Below are 20,163 nucleotides of genomic sequence, written 5' to 3' on the forward strand. Positions count from 1 at the left end.
TTTTATTACATTTATTTATTTGTGTGTGTGTGTGTGTGTGTGTGTGTGTGTGTGTAGGTCAGAGGACAACTCGCAGGAATTGGTTCTCTCCTACCATGTGGGTTCAGGTCATAGCTTGACAGCAAGCACCTCACCCACTGAGCCATTTCACTGGCCCCATTTATTTTATTTTTTTATTATAGTCTAAGTTGGTGTGCAAAGTGATGGGTTTTATTATAGCATTTTCATACACAATATGTCATTATACGTTTTTGCTGCAGTAGATATGTGCTTACTTAGGCCTACTAAAGGGCTCAGATTCCTTAAAACAAATATCTGGATCTAACCTGCAACAGTCCATAACTCCAGTTTCCCATATATCCATATTCCTCCCCAGGCCTCAGGCCCTCCCACCCCTTACAGGTAACATTGGTCTCAGTAGTCTCGCTCATTGTAAGGCCATTTGTTCTGTCTTTGTCTATAGAACTGCTGGCCACCACTGTACCTTTTGTACTGCCCATTGGTTCTGGTGTGGCCATCAGACCCTCTCCCACCCCATCTTTCCTTCCAGAAATGCCATCTCAGCTGGACCCCAGTTATTCCACTTTGGTTAACACCCACAGGCGCTGAACAAGACCAAGTATGGTCCAATGTGGATAACCTCCTTTGGGGCTCGCACCAATGTGAATCTGGCTAGTGCCCCGCTCTTGGAGAAAGTGATGAGACAAGAGGGCAAGTACCCCATAAGAGACTACATGGAGCAGTGGAAGGAGCACCGAGACCACAAGGGCCTCGCCTACGGGATCTTCACCACGTGAGCTGGGGCTTAAAGGGGTGGGAGCACGGCCACAAAGGACCAGGTGGAAAGAGTGGAGGTGCAGGCAGCCACTCAAATACAGGGTGGAGCGGGACCTCCTCAAGCCTGCTACTTGTCTAGAAAACATTGAGGTGGACTGAAACCCAGGGACGAGCCACCACCTCTTCTTCTGCCAACACACTGTGTCATTTTGGACAAGTAATTGGTTTCCTTTTTCTCATTTTGTGTGTGTGTGTGTGTGTTTCAGATCTCTAATATAGGGTGTTGGGACTGAAGTAACTACAAGGCCTTTTCAGATTGGTTTGTGGCAGCAGGGATAAAACCTGAGGCCCCATACCTGCTAGGCACTCAACCACTCAACCACTGAACTACATTCCCAGCCCTTCTTGTGATTTTTTTTTTTTTTTTAAGTGTTGGAGCAGGGTCTCTATCACTAAATTGCCCTGAGTATTTTGAGATTACAGGCCTGAATCCCTAGGCCTGGCTTCCCACCTGTCTTTCTGCCTTTGTGGTTTAGAATACTTCAATTTGTCATTGAGAACGTGTCATTCTCACTCAGTTGGGAAGGTTCTATTTACTTTCATCAAATATGTCTTAGTGTACTGTATTACACATAGTCATTGGCCATAAGCTCCTTGGATGCTCTACACATGCATGTAGATAGATACAGATTTCAGTTGTGCTTTGAAAGGGTAAGATTATCCTGCCAGTGTCATTTGAAGGGTGGAGTGCTATTTACTTAGAAGCTCCCTGAAGGAGGTGGTGGAATGATTGGTGATAAGCAAATTCCCAGGGCCAAAAGCTTTAACTGGCTACGTTCAGATATCTCTTAGCTGTGTCAGTAGAACTCCAAACGCAGTTATGTGGCTTTTCCCATTCCACTTTAGAACGGCTGCCACATTGATTATAACTATGTGTTTTGACAATGCCAGGTACCTGGCTTGTCTCTGTACAGCTGTGATTTCATTTTGTCCTTGAGTAGATAGTATTATTACCCCCAGTTTATAGCTGAAGAAACCACTGTAAAAACCAAGGGAGGTTTTACCTCCCGTGTCAGGGTTGACACACCTAGCTGATGATGAAGTAGATCTCCCCGATTCTGGGACCCAAGAATGTTGTGGGAAGAAAATGACCTTGTCATAGCTTCGCTGTCGCTGTCTCTGTTCATAGACTCAGTCGCTCAGGTTTCCTTTTTTGTTTCTTGTTTCCTTCACAGGTGGATAGTTTCATAACAAAGATAATAATTCTTAGGACCTTTGTTTCCAGTTCTGAAACTAGAGAAATGCTGTTTAAGACCTCTTTAATCTCCCTAATCCTGTGGGCTAGAGAGAGGCCACCTGGATCTGAGTTGACAACTCAGCTGAACCCAATGCGGGACCTTTGGGAGGAGGGGTGTTAGTGATGTCTCTTACTCTGAAGTCAATTTTCTATGTGTATCACTGGTATACACTTAAAAGTACTTTGTATGAGGTGTGGTAACACATGCCTTCAATCTCAGTACTCAGGAAGTGGAGGCAGGAGGATCATGAATTCAAGGGCAGCTTGGGCTACATAAGACCCTTTCTCAAACAAACAAATACCAAATAAATCAACCAATAAATGCAATTTTGCAAAACTATGCTACTTCTTTTTTCTGCATTGTTTTAGCCTGTCTTCAGCACCTAATTTTACACAGCAGCTCCCCCCTATCCCCAGGGATAGTTTCTGACTGGGCTGTCATTAATGGTCTGCATGTTTAGCTTCTTGAAAAAGCATTTAACAACCCGATGGGTCGATGGGTCCATTTCAATTGTCATTTCTTTTCACCAAACCTTTTAGTTTATCTTTGTGACAGCATTCCTCAGACACAAACAAAATTCCTTGGAGGAAGGGTTAGGGTTTATTTCAAATTTTAAAGTTTCTTCTCTTTATTTTTTTTTTTCTGTAAGATTTAACAAAGTTGCTATGTGTATGGGTGTTTTGTCTTCATGTCCCTCGAGTTACTGCAATGCTTGGAGAGGTTGGTAGGTCCCCAAAAACTGGAGTTACAGATGGTTGTGAGCCACTATGTGGGTGCTGGGAACTCACCCTCAGTGTACTTAATCTCTGAGCCACCCCTTCACCCCCCTCCTCCTTTTCTTTTGGTCTTTTAAAAACTTAATTGTTTTAAAATTTTTGATAATAATATTGTGGGCTTTATTGCTTGTTTGTCTGTTTGCTTATTTGTTTGGAGACAAGATCTCATGTAGTTCAGGCTAGTTTTAAACTCAGTATTCAGCCAAGACTGACCTCAGACATCTCGATTCTCCTGCCTCAGCCTCTCGTGTTGGGATTACAAGTATGTAGCACTACACCTGACTAACTGAAATCAGTATAAAATAAAATTTCAGCAAGGAATGGCTAAGTGTCCCCTCAGTCCTTCTTTAAGCCATCAGTGCTGTTAACTGAGGCTCCTTCTCACTTTACACAGAAGTGTGTAAACACACCCAGCTGTGGGGATTTCCTCTCTTCCTCATAGCACTGGGCTTTTGCATAGCACAGAGCATCTGTTTTTGTTGCTCTGCAGGCTAGCTTTAAGAAGATGGATTTGATCTAGCTTGCTTAGTGAATGGTCCCCAGGCTTGGGGGTTAGCTGAGTGTAGGACTGTCCTTAAACATGACCTTGGAGCATGTCCCCTAACTTATTTGAGCATCCCCGCTAACAAGAAGAGACATCTAAGCATCTACGGCATGGCTATGGTACAAAGGCTTGGAGCTTCAGTTTTGTGGGTCTCCTGTCCCCTTGACCCATTGAACCAAGAAGAATGCCTGTAACCTTAGCAACAGAGGAATCCTAACTTGACCCTATTTTTTTTTCTTCAACCTTCTCAAAGAGGGCCTGGATGCAGCTCTTAGCATTTCACATTCAGAAGATTCCAGAGTTACATAATTCAAAGATACTTCTAGTCGATATCACCGTGTGCCCAGCACTCATCTGAACAACCCGCTTATAAAGGCTTTGGATCACGCCTCACGTACAGAGGCAAAGCCCAAGCCCATGGGTGTCAAGCCACCTTTTTGGGGTCACTTGGTCAGTCATCTGTAAACCGATGATTTTTGTTGGTTTATTTTTCTTTTAAGACAGGATCTTAATTCTGTAGCCCGGGTTGGTCTCAAACTTATGATGGCTCAGCTGACATAAAGAATCCAGGATGGGCATACCCATCAGCCTTGGCTAGACCAATGCCTTGATTCTAGGTGACCTGATTCTAGAAGGCCACTTTTTTACCCATTTATACAGTGCTGAGGTCTTGTGGTTCATTCTTGCTTCCTTTTTTTGTTTTTTCCTTTTTTACCCCCTGAGACAAAGTTTCTCTGTATAGCCCTGGCTGTCCTGGAACTCACTCTATAGACTAGGCTTACCTAGAACTTAGAGATCTGCCTGCCTCTGCCTCGTAACTGCTGGAATTAGAGGCGCGCGCCATCACCACCACCTGGCCTTAATTCCTGAATCCACTCACCACAGGCAAGGTCTCATGAAGTCTTGTCAGCAATCAAAAACACTTTGTAGTAAAGGGTTCTCTCCAACTCCTGATCCTCCTGCCTCCATCTTCCAAATGCTGGGATTCATAGGTGTATGCAGCCATGCTTGGCGGTTTTATCATTCTTAGATCATCAATGATACTTGGTGGTTGCCTCATTGTAAATCTCAGGGGTTTTGAGATTCCCTCCACTCTCTGGGGACCTGGTGGGTGGAAGGGAAATGCCAATTAATTGAATCCCATGCTTTCTTGCCCCATTCTCGGCGCTCCACAGACAAGGACAGGAGTGGTACCATCTGCGTCAGGTTTTGAGGCAGAGGCTGCAAAAGCCTGAGGAGGCTGCACTCTACACAGATGCCTTAAACGAGGTGATCAGTGACTTTCTCACCCGGCTGGACCAGGTGCAGGCAGAGAGTGCATCAGGGGATCAGGTGCCAGACATGGCTCATCTTCTCTACCATTTTGCCTTGGAAGGTAGCCTTGTTGGGAGATCGGGGCGTGGTGGGTAAGGTGGGGTGGTGTTGGGGGTAGGAGGAATGGGTTTTAATGAGGACCCTGGATTCTCAGTCCTCTGGCTCTACCTGCTCTGACAGCCTCTATACTTGACAGCCATCTGTTATATCCTGTTTGAGAAAAGGATTGGCTGCCTGGAGCGCTCCATTCCTGAGGATACTGCCAACTTCATCAGATCTGTTGGGCTCATGTTCCAGAACTCAGTCTATATCACTTTCCTTCCCAAATGGACGCGTCCTCTGCTGCCCTTTTGGAAGCGATACCTGAATGGCTGGGATAACATTTTCTCCTTTGGTGAGGTGTCTTAATCTGGGGCCAGGGAAGGAAGCTAGCCTCTCTTCTGACTACCTTCCCAGTACCTACTCGTAGGGTGATTTAAACACACTCTTCTCTGTTTTCCATGTAGGGAAGAAGCTGATTGACCAAAAAGTCCAGGAGCTAAAAGCCCAGCTACTGGTGGCTGGGCCAGAGGAAATCCGGGTGTCTGGCTACCTGCACTTCCTGCTGAGCAATGAATTGCTCAGTCCTCAGGAGACCATTGCCACCTTTCCTGAGCTGCTCTTGGCTGGGGTGGACACGGTACATCTGCAAGGGACTGAAAGGGGGAGTAGTGTTTGGAATGTAAACAAACAAACAAAAGAAAGGCTGACAAGGAGACCAGGGACTGCCTGATTTTATCCTGTACTGTTCCCAAGACCTCCCTCTCCTCTCTCCTCCCTGATCCTGACCTGGCTTCTTCTGTCAATCAGTTGAGGCAAACAGAGCTGGCCCTTTTGTTAAGAGGGTTCCATCAACCCTGGGGCTCTCTCAGTCTCTGTCTCTCTGTCTCTGTCTGTCTCTCTCTTTCTCTCTCTCTGACACCGGGGAGAATTGAAAACTTGTCCACACACTCCTCCTGCACCCAGGGGACCCGTTTCCAGCATTTCCGTGGCATGCTCCTTTTCGTGGTCCCCTCTGTGGTTGAAATGCATTCTTCCTCCACATGGGTCCTTACCCCACCTCTAGGTTCATGTTTACTATAGAGGTTCCCAGGAAGCCTGGTTTCTTTTTTCCTGTCATCCCAGTGGCTAGCCAGCTTTCTTGTATATTGTATCCTCATCCACTCCCAGACCATCCCAACACATAGCTAGCCTCTTCCTGAGAAATCTTCGCCTTACTTCATTTTCATCTCCCATTCTATTTCCTAGACATCCAATACACTGACATGGGCCCTGTATCACCTTTCAAAGAGCCCAGAGATCCAGGAGGCCTTGCACAAGGAAGTGACTGGTGTGGTGCCCTTCAGGAAGGTGCCCCAGCACAAGGACTTTGCTCATATGCCCCTGCTAAAAGCTGTGATTAAGGAGACCCTGCGGTAGGATATGATCCCATGCGCATAGAGTATATATGGGGGTTATAAACAGACAGGAATGGAAAGTGGGGACTGCCAGAGGCTGGAGGTTAGGGGCAAGAGTGCTATGGGAAGAAAGTCCGGCACCAGAAAGTCAAGGATGAGCAGGACTCCCCTTCACCCAATCTGGAAGCAGAGTGTAGACTTTTTTTCCTCTGCAGCCTCTACCCTGTGGTTCCCACAAACTCCCGGATCATCACAGAAAAGGAAACTGAAATTAATGGCTTCCTCTTCCCCAAGAATGTGAGTGAGCTAGAGTACCTGGGTGCCCAGGAACGCCTGCAGCCTTGGCTGCTGGTTACACCACCATTCTCCCTCTGTAGACACAGTTTGTGTTATGCCACTACGTGGTGTCCCGGGATCCCAGTGTCTTTCCTGAGCCGGAGAGCTTCCAGCCTCACCGATGGCTGAGGAAGAGAGAGACTGATAACTCTGGGATCCAACACCCATTCGGCTCTGTGCCCTTCGGCTATGGGGTTCGGTCCTGTCTGGGCCGCAGGATTGCAGAACTGGAGATGCAACTGATACTGTCAAGGGTAAGCAGGGGTTGTGCAGAGGGTTGTGTGGGTCAGGTAAGATGGAGGGCTTTGGGGAGAGGAGAGGCAGGGAATAGGAATTGGAGATCAAGAGTCCAGTGGTTCTTCCCTCTCTCCCTGTCAGCTGATACAAAAGTACGAGGTGGTCCTGGCTCCTGGGATGGGAGAACTGAAGTCTATGTCCCGCATCGTCCTGGTCCCCAACAAGAAGGTGAGCCTGTGCTTTCGGCAGAGACAGTAGTACTGAGCTGGGCTCCTGCCTCCATGGAGCTTGTCCAGAAGCCCTGGCACAGAAGTTCTTGGACAGTCTCATGTCACATGTTACGATGCCAGATTCAGCAGGGGAACTCTGTGCCCTTCCCATAGACACCAAATTTCTGGCACAGTCTCTACTGAGCAGCACCCACTTAAGACAGTAGAGCACCTCACAATCACATGACAGCCCTTGAGTATGATTTAAAATAAAATTTAAAATTCGAGTTGGGGGGGTCTTTATTGTTCTATTCGATCACCCAGCATCTGACTCTCTTTTCGTGAGGAATATCTTTTCGCACTTTAGACTCATAGTGGGTGACCCTGCTGAACCCACTTCTTGGAGCCTGAGAGAGACCCGTGCTTCCCTAGACCTCAATGGCAGACCTATTATGGACACCCAAAAAGGGTGCTGTGACAGAACCATTACAGCCGTAGATGGTAAAAGTTACCAACTAGGCACCACAATAAATGCCTATAGCCCCAGCTACCCTGGAGGCTGAAGCAAGAGAGCTGGTTGAGCCCAGGGCAACAGAGTGGGGTGTCTGTGTAATATGCCTGGGGATTGGGGATTGTTGGTCAGTGTTCACAGTCTACAGTTCAGGCAGTAAACTAGTAAACTATAGTTCAGGCATGGCTAGTAAGTACAGTCAATACTGTGAAGATTCCACTTGCTCAGAAATAAAAGTGCTCATAACACAGCTACCTAGCTGGCCATGGTGGTACATGACTTGAATCCCACACCAACTGGAAGACAGAAGCAGGTGGATCTCTGTGAGTTTGATGCCAGCCTGGCCTGTGTAGTTGAGTTGTAGGCCAGTCAGAGATATGTGGTAAAACGCTCTCTCAAAGGATGAGGAGGAGGAAGAGGAGGAGGAGGAGGGGGAGGAGAAAGAGGAGGAGGAAGAGGAAGATGAGGAAGAGGAAGAAGAGGAGGAGAAAGAAAAGAAAGACAGAAAAGCAAGCAAGCTGGGAGGTGGCTCAGTGGTTTGTAAAACACATGTCACAAAAATTTGAAGACCCCGGTTCAAGTTTTCAGAACTTATGTAAAGCTCAACAAGGTGGGAATGGCAGAGTCTAGACTCCCGGTACTCCAGTCCCAAGAGATGGACAGTATACACAGGCGATCCCCAGAAGCACAGAGGCTGCTTAACAGCATCAACACAACATAGAAACCCTGTCTCAAACAAGGTAGAAGGGGAGGACCCACGACTGAGGTCGTCCACTGATCTGTACTGTGAGACGCTACATACTAACCCCACAATCACACTCCAGTGTGGCACACTTATGCTTGCAAGCACACACAATAAGACAAATGGATGAAAAGGAAATTTAAAAGACAGTAAAAATATGAATCCACTCTTTCTGCATTGAACCACTGGGTCTGAGGGCCCATGTCATCATCACAGGGGAGGGTAAAAGCAGATGAAGAGACCCAGAATTGACTGAGATTAATTTCTTTCTACCTGGTGAACTGGGGTCATGGTAGAAATTACATCCAGTGTTACAGGATCAGTGATGTTTCCTACAGACTCCCATTTGTAGACTGGGTTTAACCTCCTATGTGAGTAATTAATTAATAAGCACTCTCTTTATCATTTTGTTACAAATCAAAGATTAAAAAATGTTGGCAGAATAACATTCTATGCACAAAAGAAAGGCCACTTGCAGCGTTTGTCAATTGCAGATTTTCCTTCAAGTCTTTGAATTCAGGAGACATAAAGAGTCTGGCACAAGTTCATCTCAATGACTGCAGCAGTTGAGCAAGCCTATAGCATCCACATTTGGGGCTTGCTCTTTTGTTTCTTTTTTTTTCTTTCTTTTGATTGTTCATTCTTAAGGATCTGAATACAAGATCCTCTGTCTGGTGGGAAGAGACCAAGGGGATGGAACAATCCCCATTGGTGAGAGCTAAGGGGCCTCCCTGCGCCCCCCTCCCCGCCCGTACCACAGTGTCAGGAACACCCACTCCAGCAGACAGCTCTAGAATCAAGGGCTGTTCAATGTTGACCTCAAGCTTCTTGGAAGGGCCAGGAGAGTAAGCTGGCAGATGGTGGTGATGCAACGGTGGCTCCCACAGGGAGAAAACAGCCAGGGCTCCCAGGAACTGGGAACATGATTGTACATGGTCCAGAAACTAAGCATTACAGACCCCCATCTAAATCCATAGGCTGCAGGCTCACTGCCCTACTGAGTTCAGCCCTGATCCAGGAGCAGGGAAAGGAGTAAGCAGGGACAGGGCACGCAGATGATCCAAGACTGATTGCAGGGTTGCTGGTTCAGGGATTTGCAGGCTTGACTCTGTTGTTCTTTCATCATCAAGGTGCACCGGGCAAGCCCAAAGGCTTCTGAGAGAGTATAGGTGTAACAAGGACAATTAGGGAAGACTGGAGAGCCTATGAGAAAAAGAGGAAACAGTGACCAAACCAGGAAGAGGGGGTGCCTTCCCACAAGGGATCTCACCATCTACTGCCAACTGGATGGAATGTCTGCTCCATGCTTTGGCAATGGCCACACAACCAAGCACAGTGCCAGGACAGTCTGCAATCTGACAAACTCAGAGATGAGCAGTAGGTTGACAACTGCCTCCTGTGTTAGCCCATGATGATGATGATGGAAATGTATTCAACGTAAGTTTGTTAGCTTGCTTTATTCTCAAGAGATTCCCAGCAAGTGGGCAGTGAATGAAGTGAATGGAGAGGAGGCAAATGGATGTCCTGCCTCCAACCAGCCCTTCTAGCAGGACTTCCATGACCTCAGCTAGAAACGGGACTAAGCAGTGGTCTGCAATACCTTATGCTGACAGTTAATAACTGGGCATGCGCAGTTGTGACTGGCACCACTGCCATCTTTAAGGCACCTTGACTTGAGATCCAGGAGCTCAGGAAGCTGAGGACTAGCCCGATAGCTCATGGCGAAGCCTACCTGTACCAGAGCAGAGCCAGCAGATGGGGGTGAGAGAAGATGAAGGCCAGTTCCCCTTCAAGTTCCAAGATCCTTTCATTGGTTTTCAGGTGAAGAAGATGGCTTGGGTGTGAAGACTCAGGTCTCAGGCACTGAGGGCATCGATGCCAGCAGGGCTGAGTACTAGCGCTTGAAGTATGTCAGAGAGGGAGACCACACCCAGAAGATGCTGGGTCTCATCCACCAACACCAGCCTATGCACCTGTGGGTCCACAGGGTTCAGGGAGGGGCAGAGCCTTCAGTTACTGCAGCTAATAGGGTCAGTCCCAAGAAGCAGAGACAGCTTAACACAGCTCAAGGAGAAAAGGTCATCTCCCAGGAACAGCTGGCCATGGCTCTGACCACTCAGCTGGCTGTGGATCTTGGCATGAGGGCCCTATGAACAGGACCAGACACCTACCAACGCAGATGCCAAACGTTGGTCATGAAAGGGAAGGCAGGCCTAGTGCCCAGGATACAGGCGGGGGGGCGGGGGGGAAGAGCTATGCAAAAAAGAATTAGGCCATCCATGTTGAGGGCATGCCCAGCGGGGTGCAAGGTACCTGTTCCCGTGCGATCCTGTCAATGACTTCACCTAGGCTCTCGTGGGGCTGGCAAGAGAGAACTCCCTCCAGACACAGTGTCCTCTGCCTCAGAGCTTCTCCCACACTCATGTCTAGGTGGTTGTAGGTTTGCTGGGCTGCCAGGTGCTGGAGCAGGGAGTAGAGTCATGGGTCAGCCTCCTCACTCAGACTGCAACCTGGAGATTGCACTTGCGAAGGGTAGTCCCATTGGTCCCCATCCTGCAACCTCCCTGCAGCATCCCTCTGTAAGTGTCCCCACCCCACACTTACAATGACATCAAAGCGGGAGTAGAGGCCCACGACCTGACCTGCAGTGGGGATGGAGGAGAAAGACAGGAAGGAGCACACATCATACCAGAGGAAATGAAAAGGTCTTGTGAAATTAGCATCTGGATAGTTCCTCTGCTGGCTTTTGTCTTGGGGCGTCAGATAGGTTTAGCATCATTAAGATGCCTGACTTCAGGCCTCCTTGAGAGCAGGCATTGCCTGTGAAATATCTCAGCCTCACAGAGTACAGACATTAGACCTTTAGGTTCAGTTCCTGGGTTCACAGGAAACAGGAACAGAACAAGGCACAGCCTTGGCAAATGAACACATCTGGAGATAGGATTTAAAAAAAAAAAAAACAAAAACTTATTATAGTTTGTGTGCATTGGTGTTTTTCCTGCATGTACATCTGTGTGAACGGAGGGTGTTGGATCACCTGGAACTTACAGGTAGTTGTGTGTTGCTATGTGTGTCTGGGAATTGAACCCAGGTCCTCCGAAAGAGCACCAACCAGTGTTCTTAACCATCTCTCCAGCCTAGAATTTTTAAAACTAATTTTTAAAAGATTTATTTATTATTATATGTAAGTAGCTGTCTTCAGACACACCAGAAGAGGGCATCAGATCTCTTTATGGATGGTTGTGAGCCACCATGTGGTTGCTGGGATTTGAACTCAGGACCTTCGGAAGAGCAGTCAGTGCTCTTAACAGCTGAGCTATCTCTCCAACCCTAAAAATAATTTTAAATTATGTTTAGTTAGTGTGTGTGTGTGTGTGTGTGTGTGTGTATGTGTGTGTATGTGTGTGCCTGTGTGCTTCAGTGCCACAGGACACATGTGTGGAAGTCAAGGGACAATCTTCAGGTCAGTTCTCTCCTTCCGCTATGTGAGTCCCAGGAATTGAATGCAGGTCTCCTGGCTTGGCTGCAGGTGGAATATAGGAGGAAAACTGGTTCAGATTTTTCAACTGATGTGTGCTATGAACACGAGTAGAAAGAGAACAGTCTTCAATTTAAATAGACTTCAGGGACAAGTGAGACATGGGAAATGAGAATAAGGACTGGAAATTAGGTCACTGTAAATTATTCATAGTTTTAAAAATAACCTCTCTCTTTTAAAAATTACTTTAAGGGATGGTGAGATGGCTTAGTTGGTAAAAGCACTTGTTGCCAGTCCTGACAGCCTGAATTTGATCCCTGGAACTCACACAGTGGAGGGAGAGGACAGAGTCTTGAGAGCTGTCCCCCGACCGCCTTGTATGTATAATGGCACGGAGGCACCCAGATAGATAGGGAGGTAGATAGGTGTAATAAAAAACTTTGCATTCTATTTATTACTATTGTGTATGGAGGCCAGAGGAGGACAAGTTTCAGGAGCTGCATCTCTCCTTCCATCTTAATGTATATTCTGGGCATTGAACTCAGTCTTGATTGGTAAATGCCTTTACTGGCTGAGCATCTCACCTGCCCAGTTATTCACAGATGTGTTGGGAGTATAAAATGTGCTCACTGTAAGAGGTATAAACTTAAGTGTCTAGGAGTGATATGATCCAATGTTTGTAAGCTACTCGGATGAGCTGAGAATATGTTGTTCTCTAGCATTGTATTAGCTTTGAAATTTTTCATATTTAAGTATAAGTTAAAAGTCCTTGGGGTTGGAGAGATGGGTCAGTGGTTAAGATCACCGACTGCTCTTCCAGAGATCCTGAGTTCAATTCCCAGCAACCACATGGTGGCTCACAACCATCTGTAATGGGATCTGACACCCTCTTCTGGTGTGTCTGAAGACATCCTTCATAATATACAGCTTCTTTCTATTGAATATAACTAAAGAGTTATATGTGGGCTACATACCTCTTTATATGCAGTGTGTAGTGTCTGTGTGTTGTTTGTGTGTGCTCTTGCATATGTGTACATGGGTGTGTTGTCATATGAGTGTGTGCTCCTGCATGTGTGTGTATGTGTTGTCATATGTGTGTGTGCTCCTGCATGTGTGTGTATGTGTTGTCACATGTGTGTGTGCTCCTGCATGTGTATGTATGTGTTATCATATGTGTGCTCCTGCATGTGTGTGTATATGTTGTCACATGTGTGTGTACTTCTGCATATGTGTGTGCTGTCACATGTGTGTGTATGCTCTTGCATGTGTGTATGTGTATGGTGGTATGCTGTCGCGCGTGTGTGTGTGTGTGTGCACACGCATGTGCGTGAGTGTGCAAGCTTGTGCATGTATGGAAGCTGAGGGGTTGATGTCTTCCTTTATTGCTTTCCACTTTATTTATTCAGGGAAGATCTCTCACTGAACCTGGTATTCCAAGATTCAGCTAGTCTAGCTAGTCAGCTTATTGTCTCAGGGATCCTCTGCTGCCACTTCCTGAGCCCTGAGACTACCTGTCACCTCCACTTTTTTGAGTGCTGAGGAATCCAGACTCTGGTCTTTATGCTTAGAGTAAACCATTTCCCAAGCCCCAACTTTGAAACACCTTGTGGCCATAGTCTAACTAAAGAAATGCTCTTGCTGTCTATCTGACCCATTCTAAAACAGGACATTGAAGTCTGGCTGGGTGCGCAGGATCCATGGTCCATTTAGGATCTGCTGTTTCCTCTGACCATCTTATCAGAAACAACGTTACCAATCCTCCTTCAAAGGCAGAAGGACAGTTCCCTCCACCCGTGGGGCATTCTGGGGCATTCCCACAATTCAGCATTAGGAGGTGGAGGCAGAACTGCTGTGGATTTGAGGCCAGTGTGGGCTACTCAGCAATCTTCTATGCAACAGGATGAGACTGTGTCTCAAAACAACACCCCTGGCAAGAAAAGAAAATTGCCTTTCACGGTTTGGGAACCTGGGCCTCAAAAAGGTTAAACAATTAGTCCAAAGTTCAAAGTCTGTAGAGACTTCTATTCCCACTCCATCTTGGACCCTACAGCTGGCGACCCAAAGATTCTGGCCCAACACTCTGCCCACATGCTCCCAGCCAGGCCCTCCCGTGCCCACCGTAGCTAGAGCCTTTCGCCCTGGGGGTACTACCAGATTCATTGACCACAGGGAGTGCAGACACACGTCGGTCCACAAAGATGTCTAGCGCAGTCAGGATAGGAGCTGTTTCCAAAACTACAGCCAAATCTCGGAATGTGCCGATGCCCAAGTCTTGGATAGTGCGGCAGAGGAAGGAGGGCCTGGGCAACAGGGCACCCTGTTGGGATGGGACACAGTGGTGATCTCATCAGACACTTGATCTAGAGCATCTCCCGTGGCTCTCCCTTTGCTCCCACCATCCCAGGCTCACAAATATATGCAGGAACTTGAGGAGCCGCTTATGAGTGAGTATGTAGAGCACAGTGCCGGAGACCGGGTCCAGGACCGGCAGGCGGTGAATTCGGTTCTTGATGAGGGCGTAGACAGCTTCAAACAGACTTTAGGGAATGAAAGCAGTAAGACTAGAAGCAACATGGTAGAGACCCTCCATCTGAGGCCCCCTAATAGGGAACCAAGGCTCCCTCATCCCTCTGTTATCCCGAAGGAATGAATGAATGCAGGACTGAGAGAGATAGCACAAGGGCAATGATTCAAGAGTCTCAGAGAGCATGGCTCAGCACCTAAAAGCCCTTGTTGCCAAGCCTGTCGACCTGGGCTCAATCCCTGCAGCCCTGTTGGTGGAAGAAGAGAAGAAATTTCTGCAGAACATGCTCTCTTCTCCACAAGTGCACTGAGACACACCACACACACACACACACACACACACACACACACACACACACACATACACACACATACACACACACCACAGCAGTAGCAAATACCACAACAAAAATCTTTGAGAAGGGGGGGGAGAGAGAGAGAAAGAGAGAGAGAGAAAGAGTAGGCTCAAGTGAACAGAGAGGGTGTTTACCTGTCATTGGGAGAAATGGAGACTAGAGGCTTGAAGCAGCCTTGTAGGTAGATCTCTGCAGAAAAACCTGAGTCAGGCCACAGGAGTTCCCAGGGGCCTCATGCTGCCTCCTGACTGCTTCCCCTCCTGCAGGCACTTGAGGCTTCCCAATTGCCTTGTGCCCTGGAGGAAATCCCACCTTCTGTCTCAGGCCTTGGGCCCCAGCTTGAACCCTCGCAGTCTTCTCCAACTTACCCCTCCAGGTCTCAATCTTATGTTCTTCAATCTCGTAGATCTGGACCTAAAAGCATTGGTGGGACTTTGGGGTCAGACGTGAGCCCTGGACTATCAGGCCTCCTGAAGATGCCCTTACCCCAGCCCACCAGTCACCCCAGAACTCACCAGGGGGGATCTGTAGTACCGGTGCAGCACCAGGATGAAGTCGGTGATGGTGAGCATGCCTGCAGGATTGATAGGTGACAAACGTGGGGGAGAGGAAGGTTAGGCCTAAGTGCAAGGCTCATTGATGACCCCACTCTGTCAGCATCCCTGCACCAGATGCGGCCCAACCACCTCTCCTCACCCACAAAGCTCTGCTTCTTGCTGTCCCAAAGAGGGGCTGCCCTTACACCGTTGGCCACCATGGCAAAGAAAGCCTTCTTTATCTGAGGGGCAGGAAAGAAAGAAAGGGAAGGGGTGAGGACTGACAGTCCACCCTCCCCTCTTGCTGTCCCCACCAGGCTCCTCCTATGGGATTTTCTCCCGGCCTCTTCTCCATATGAGTCTGCCTCTTTCCAATGACAAGAGCACATTTGCTATGAAAATATGGCTGCTTGTGCCCAGAGGCACTGAGGGCCCAATATTAGACATAGCCGTGTTTCCACAAGGTCATGTGCATACAGATGTGGTATAGTTTTGCTTATCTAACTACTAGAGGTAATACTTATTCACACAATGTTTGCATAGCTACAGCAGTTTTCCTCGCTAAATTTGAGACTGACTTATTTTGATCTGTATCCTAAGCAACACAGCCCATATGTGCTGGCTGTACTTGGTTTTTATCTTTTCTTTCCTTCCTTCCCATCTCTTCTCCCCTTACCCTAACTCTTTCCTCTTCTCTTCTGCCTTTACTTTCTGTTTTGCTTTTATTTGTGTGTGTGTGTGTGTGTGTGTGTGTGTGTATGCATGTATGCATGTATGTTGTTGCTTGGTTTAGAGGTTGGCCTGGAACTCGAGATCCTCCTGCCTCAGACCCCTCAGTGCTGGTATTACAGATGTGTACCACCGTATCCAACTCTTTGACACACATCAAGATTTAAGCAAAGCTATTACAATAATATATTTCTTTGTAAAACATCAGAGCCAGATTGTTCTGTGGATGACACATGTACCAGGCCTTGAGCATGTATGCATCATGCCTTGAATGTCATCTGCTTTGCTGTAATAGTACTAAAGACGGAATCAGTCTAGCCTAGCCTAAGAGTGGTTACCATAGCTAATACCCTCATCTGGGTCCTCAGCACCTCTGCAATGTTTTATGGGGCTAACAGAGTATTCATACTTTGTCCTGGATTGCCATAAGACTCCTTTGAAACAAGGGGAGCCAGCTCCTGATCCTCATTTTAGAGATGATAGGAATAGAGTGGCCAACCCCAAGTTTAGCAGGTTCAAGGCAACAGAGCTGTGATGGCAGTTAGGGGATCCTCACAGAGCATGCTCTCTCTCCCTTCTGTGTGTATGGTGCTAAAAAGGAGTCCTAGAAAGGGACTCTCAGACACTACAACTTGGCAAGCCATCCAGGAGAGTGTGGATGGGTAGCTCCAGAGGCAGGAGGCTGAGCCATGTGGTCAAGCCAGGGTCTTACCTCCAGCGTGGTGTCAAAGACGACCAGTTTGGAGCTGGTGGCCATAGCATCATAACAGGTGTGTTCCTGCATGAAGTGCATGTAGACCTGGGCTCCCGGCTTCTGAAGCTCGTCATCCCAACCCAGGCTGAGAAGCGGGGCCTGTGGGGATGGGCAAGGCCGAGGCCTGCCCTCCCCCGGGCCTTCGAGCTCACAGTCCCAAGCCTCTGGGCCTGGGAACTCTATGGTCAGCTCCAGGTCACCTGCGCTGGAGCCCACTGCTGAGGCTGCACAGTCGGGCAAGAACGGGTCCCACCCTGTGGGGGAGGTCTCCACTTCAGCCAAGGGAACAGCTTGAGCCAAGGGTGTGGCCTTTGGGAATGTGGCCTCCTGCCTGGTGGACTCAGCAGCTGGTCTGGACTGGGCACCTGTTGGGGGAAGAAGGCAGGGAGGACAGTAACTTCATCTTCCAAAGCATGCATTCTGTGCTTTCAGTGTTTGGCAGCATCGGGGCACTGGGATATTGTAGAGTCTCAGAGTCCTAGCTGACAGCAGCTCTGTTCCATGCACTGGGTCCCTGGGTCATCAGCAATGTTATTGCCTCTCATTTAAGGAGACAGAGGCCACAAGGTGACACTAGGTTTAAGTCCATGTGATGGAGAGGCCTGAGGTCAAGCTCTGCTCTGGAATTCTTGCTGACCCTGTCACCTTAACTGACCTTGACCTCACCTTCTCCCAAACCTGGTGGCTCTGCTTCCTCTATGGCCTCCTGTCTCGTCCATCTGGAAGCCTTGACTCCCCGTATGGCACAGGTTCTTTCTGAGCTGGTGGCCACAGCTGGTGACGGCCATGAGTTTTCTCCTTGTTCTAAGAAGTCCATCTCTGGCAGGAGGAAAGGAACCTCTTTGACTAGTAGGGAATGATACAACAAAACCAAGTCCCATGTCATTACTAAGGCTCTTGGAAGCTTTCAAAGCCCCTCCCCTCTTGAAATATATATATATATTTGTTTTCTCTTCATAGGAATCTTCCCAGGCATATATTGTAAATAAGAATTGCATTCCCATTTAGCATCGAGGGACCAGAAACTCCGAGAGGTTAAGCAGTTTGCCACAAATCACACAGCTGGAAAGTGATAAAGTTAAGCAGTGGGGCTCAGATCTTCAGCAAAGGAAAGAGGAAGTGGGGGACACACAATGGGGAAAAGAAGAGGGAGAAGGCTGGGGGTGGGGAAGAATTTCTCCTGACAAAAGCCAAGCTAGGGGTTAAGAATTGGGAGTCAAAAAGAGGAGGGAGAAGGGAGCTGAAGAGAAGGGGCTGTCCCTACAGGGAACAACACTCCACCCACCTTGACTCTCTGGACTCCCACTGTGGCTCCAGGTCAGGGTCTTTGGGAGAGAATGTCTGAAGTGAAAATTCTTTCTGTTTTCAAGTCCCTGGGTTGCTCCCTTTAAAAACACCCCACCCCAAACACCACATGTATACAGATATGTACAACTTGCACACCCCTGGTACACCTGGAACCTCACAAGCACGTTCACGCAAGGTACGGACATACACAGCACCGACCAGTTCACACACTCAGAGTGCAGTGCACAGCAAGCACGCGGGACACACACACACACACACACACACACACACACACACACACACACACGGCCACGCGCTTGCTGTCCTTCTCTGCCTAGCACCGGCCCCCTGGGACCCCGGTACCCCAGGCAGTGAGTGCTCCAGCTCGGGCTCCATGCGGCCAGCTCCAGTCCTTTAGCAAGTACGCGTCAGGCAGGCGGCGGCAGGATGGCACTATTCTGGGCCAGTCCCTGGCGGTGGGCCCTCGGGGATCAGGTTCTCTCTGATTGTCAGGTCTTGGGAGGGAGCGCTCAACCCGCAGCTGTTCCCCGCCGCACCGCAGCTTGGGGGCGCTGCGGAGGCGGAACTCTCATCTTCAAACTGAGAGTTTTTAAGGAGGAAGGTTGTCTGCTTTACTTTCTCCTCCATGCAAACTTCCCTAGCCTGGGTGGGATGAGTTAAGAAGGATACACTCCAGGATGGAGGTGAGTGAGAGGGTTGTGGGTGGTCCCGAGAAGAGGAGCCAGGGTATGTCAAGACATCCCATTTTGGGTCCTGCCAACCTACTCCCTTCTTAGGTGAAGGATGAAAGATGGAGAAGGAGAATCAGACCTGTGGGCATTCTGCTGGTCATCCCAAAGGCGAGAGATGGGACTGAGAGCTTGGGCTCTCACACCTGTGTGCAGAGGTAGCAATACCTGAATTGGCCTGTGCTTGCGGGATGAATGGGTGTGCAGGAGTCCAGCCCCTGACCCACCATGAGTACTGACTCTGCATCTCTCTGTGCCTGAGGGGAACCCAGCCTGGCTCCTGTGTGCCTCACCCCCTTCCTTGGCATTCCTAGGGCCTGAGTCAGAGTCCAAATGGGGAACGCTGACCCAGCTGCTCTGGCTTTGCTCTCCCCGTCCCTCCCTTCCTCTTGTCATTCCAGTCTCTTTCATCGAGACCCCCCTGAGTGGACACTCAGGAATGGACTATTGGATTTCCTGCTGGATTTATTGAACATAATTTCTTTTCTCCTTCAAAGCACCTGCAACGGCCTCCAAGGAGAGTGGAGAAGAACTGTGTAGGATGGAGGCTTTTGCTTTTCATGAGTATCCCTGGGACCTGGATAGTGGAACTTCTGAGGCACAGCAAATGCACCCACCTCAGCATCCCTCAGTCTGTGCTCTATTGCCCAGGCATGACAGTCACAGCCTGTATTATGCTGAACTTGTGACAATGATCCACAGCTGGCCACAGTGCAATATTATCTTTGCAAGAGACTAGTCAGTCTCTAAACTAGTATTTGTTTTAGGTTTTAAGTAGCATCACTTCCAAACAAAAAATAGATGGTAGGATAGATGTTCGGTTGCTGTAACAAAGACCCAATGTAAGAATGCCCCAGGAGCTTTCGAGGTGGCACAGTGGGTGAGAGCATTGGCTGGGCAAGCATCAGGACCTGAGTTCAAGTTCCCCAGGGGCCACATAGAAAGCTGGATGTGGTCACTTTCTGTGGAAGTGTGGAAGCAAGAGGATCACTGGGACTTGCTGGCCTCCAGCCTAGTTTCAGGTTTAGTGAGAGAGTCTGTCTCAAGAAAGATTAAAATGGAGCCTGATAAGGCAGGACACTCAACTTCCTCTGGCTTCTGGGAATATATGCACACACCACATATCACACACACACACATGAGGGGGGGGAGGCGAGAAAGACAGAGAGACAGAGAGACAGTGAGACAGAGAGACAGAGAGTCTATAGTCTGTAGACAGTCTAGAGCAGGTAAGGTAGTTGTGAAACCATTCAAAACACCTTCCTTCTTGAATACCAGATGGCCATTCTAGCCTCTACCCTTGCACTAGCATTTTAGCCAGAAGAAAGGAAAGGGAAAAAGGAAGGAATTCATGCATCTCCTGAGACCTGAAGTGGGAGCTACCCCCTTACTTCCACTCATGTCAAATTGGCCAACTTTAGCCACGAGGCTTCAAGGGGCAAGGAGTTGGGGATCTCAGTCATTATTGTGGGTGGCCATTCCAGTAAAACGTCATTTAATTCTACCACTAAAAGAAAAGAAAACTAGACATTAGGCCCATTGGGCAGTCTCCATTCCGTAATGTTTTCATT

General features: G+C 48.3%; 2 protein-coding genes and 1 long non-coding RNA gene across 11 annotated transcripts in view; 2 read left to right on the forward strand and 1 right to left on the reverse strand.

Moving 5' to 3' along the window:
* LOC116088582 (sterol 26-hydroxylase, mitochondrial) overlaps window positions 1–7,214 on the forward strand; it is a 30,784-nt gene extending 23,570 nt beyond the window's left edge. For 4 of the 5 annotated variants that reach the window (XM_031367990.1, XM_031367993.1, XM_031367992.1 and 1 more), the window contains exons 2-9: window positions 603–793; window positions 4,571–4,770; window positions 4,906–5,103; window positions 5,216–5,388; window positions 5,997–6,163; window positions 6,361–6,442; window positions 6,523–6,735; window positions 6,860–7,214. In XM_031367990.1, coding sequence (XP_031223850.1) covers window positions 603–793; window positions 4,571–4,770; window positions 4,906–5,103; window positions 5,216–5,388; window positions 5,997–6,163; window positions 6,361–6,442; window positions 6,523–6,735; window positions 6,860–6,976 — 1,341 coding nt within the window. In that variant the 3' untranslated portion in view covers window positions 6,977–7,214. Of the gene's footprint in view, window positions 1–550; window positions 794–4,570; window positions 4,771–4,905; window positions 5,104–5,215; window positions 5,389–5,996; window positions 6,164–6,360; window positions 6,443–6,522; window positions 6,736–6,859 lie in introns of all 5 variants that reach the window. The other variant, XM_031367995.1, reaches the window with a different exon arrangement.
* Window positions 7,215–8,303: 1,089 nt separating this feature from the next.
* On the reverse strand, window positions 8,304–18,392 carry Prkag3 (protein kinase AMP-activated non-catalytic subunit gamma 3). 5 transcript variants are annotated; one of them, XM_031367997.1, is made up of 14 exons: window positions 18,207–18,392; window positions 17,842–17,881; window positions 17,223–17,375; window positions 16,515–16,921; window positions 15,234–15,315; window positions 15,053–15,111; window positions 14,906–14,951; window positions 14,672–14,726; window positions 14,069–14,195; window positions 13,810–13,975; window positions 10,785–10,822; window positions 10,494–10,640; window positions 9,913–10,043; window positions 8,304–9,383 (listed from the first exon to the last, which is right to left on the reverse strand). In XM_031367997.1, exons 1-14 carry the CDS (start codon window positions 18,237–18,239, stop codon window positions 9,365–9,367), a joined length of 1,503 nt encoding a protein of 500 aa, XP_031223857.1. In that variant the 5' UTR covers window positions 18,240–18,392; the 3' UTR covers window positions 8,304–9,364. The 5 variants fall into 5 exon arrangements, with proteins under 5 accessions (XP_031223857.1, XP_031223856.1, XP_031223859.1 ...); XM_031367996.1 differs by having other exon boundaries at window positions 17,223–17,402; XM_031367999.1 differs by lacking the exon at window positions 8,304–9,383 and having other exon boundaries at window positions 9,944–10,153.
* A 73-nt stretch (window positions 18,393–18,465) lies between these two features.
* LOC116089229 lies at window positions 18,466–19,334 on the forward strand. Its single transcript, XR_004118224.1, has 3 exons — window positions 18,466–18,547; window positions 18,641–18,750; window positions 19,090–19,334. It is a non-coding gene; the product is annotated as an uncharacterized LOC116089229 (long non-coding RNA).
* Window positions 19,335–20,163: the final 829 nt, after the last annotated feature.

This window comes from Mastomys coucha, unplaced genomic scaffold (genome assembly GCF_008632895.1).
Source record: "Mastomys coucha isolate ucsf_1 unplaced genomic scaffold, UCSF_Mcou_1 pScaffold14, whole genome shotgun sequence".
Taxonomy (NCBI): domain Eukaryota; kingdom Metazoa; phylum Chordata; class Mammalia; order Rodentia; family Muridae; genus Mastomys; species Mastomys coucha.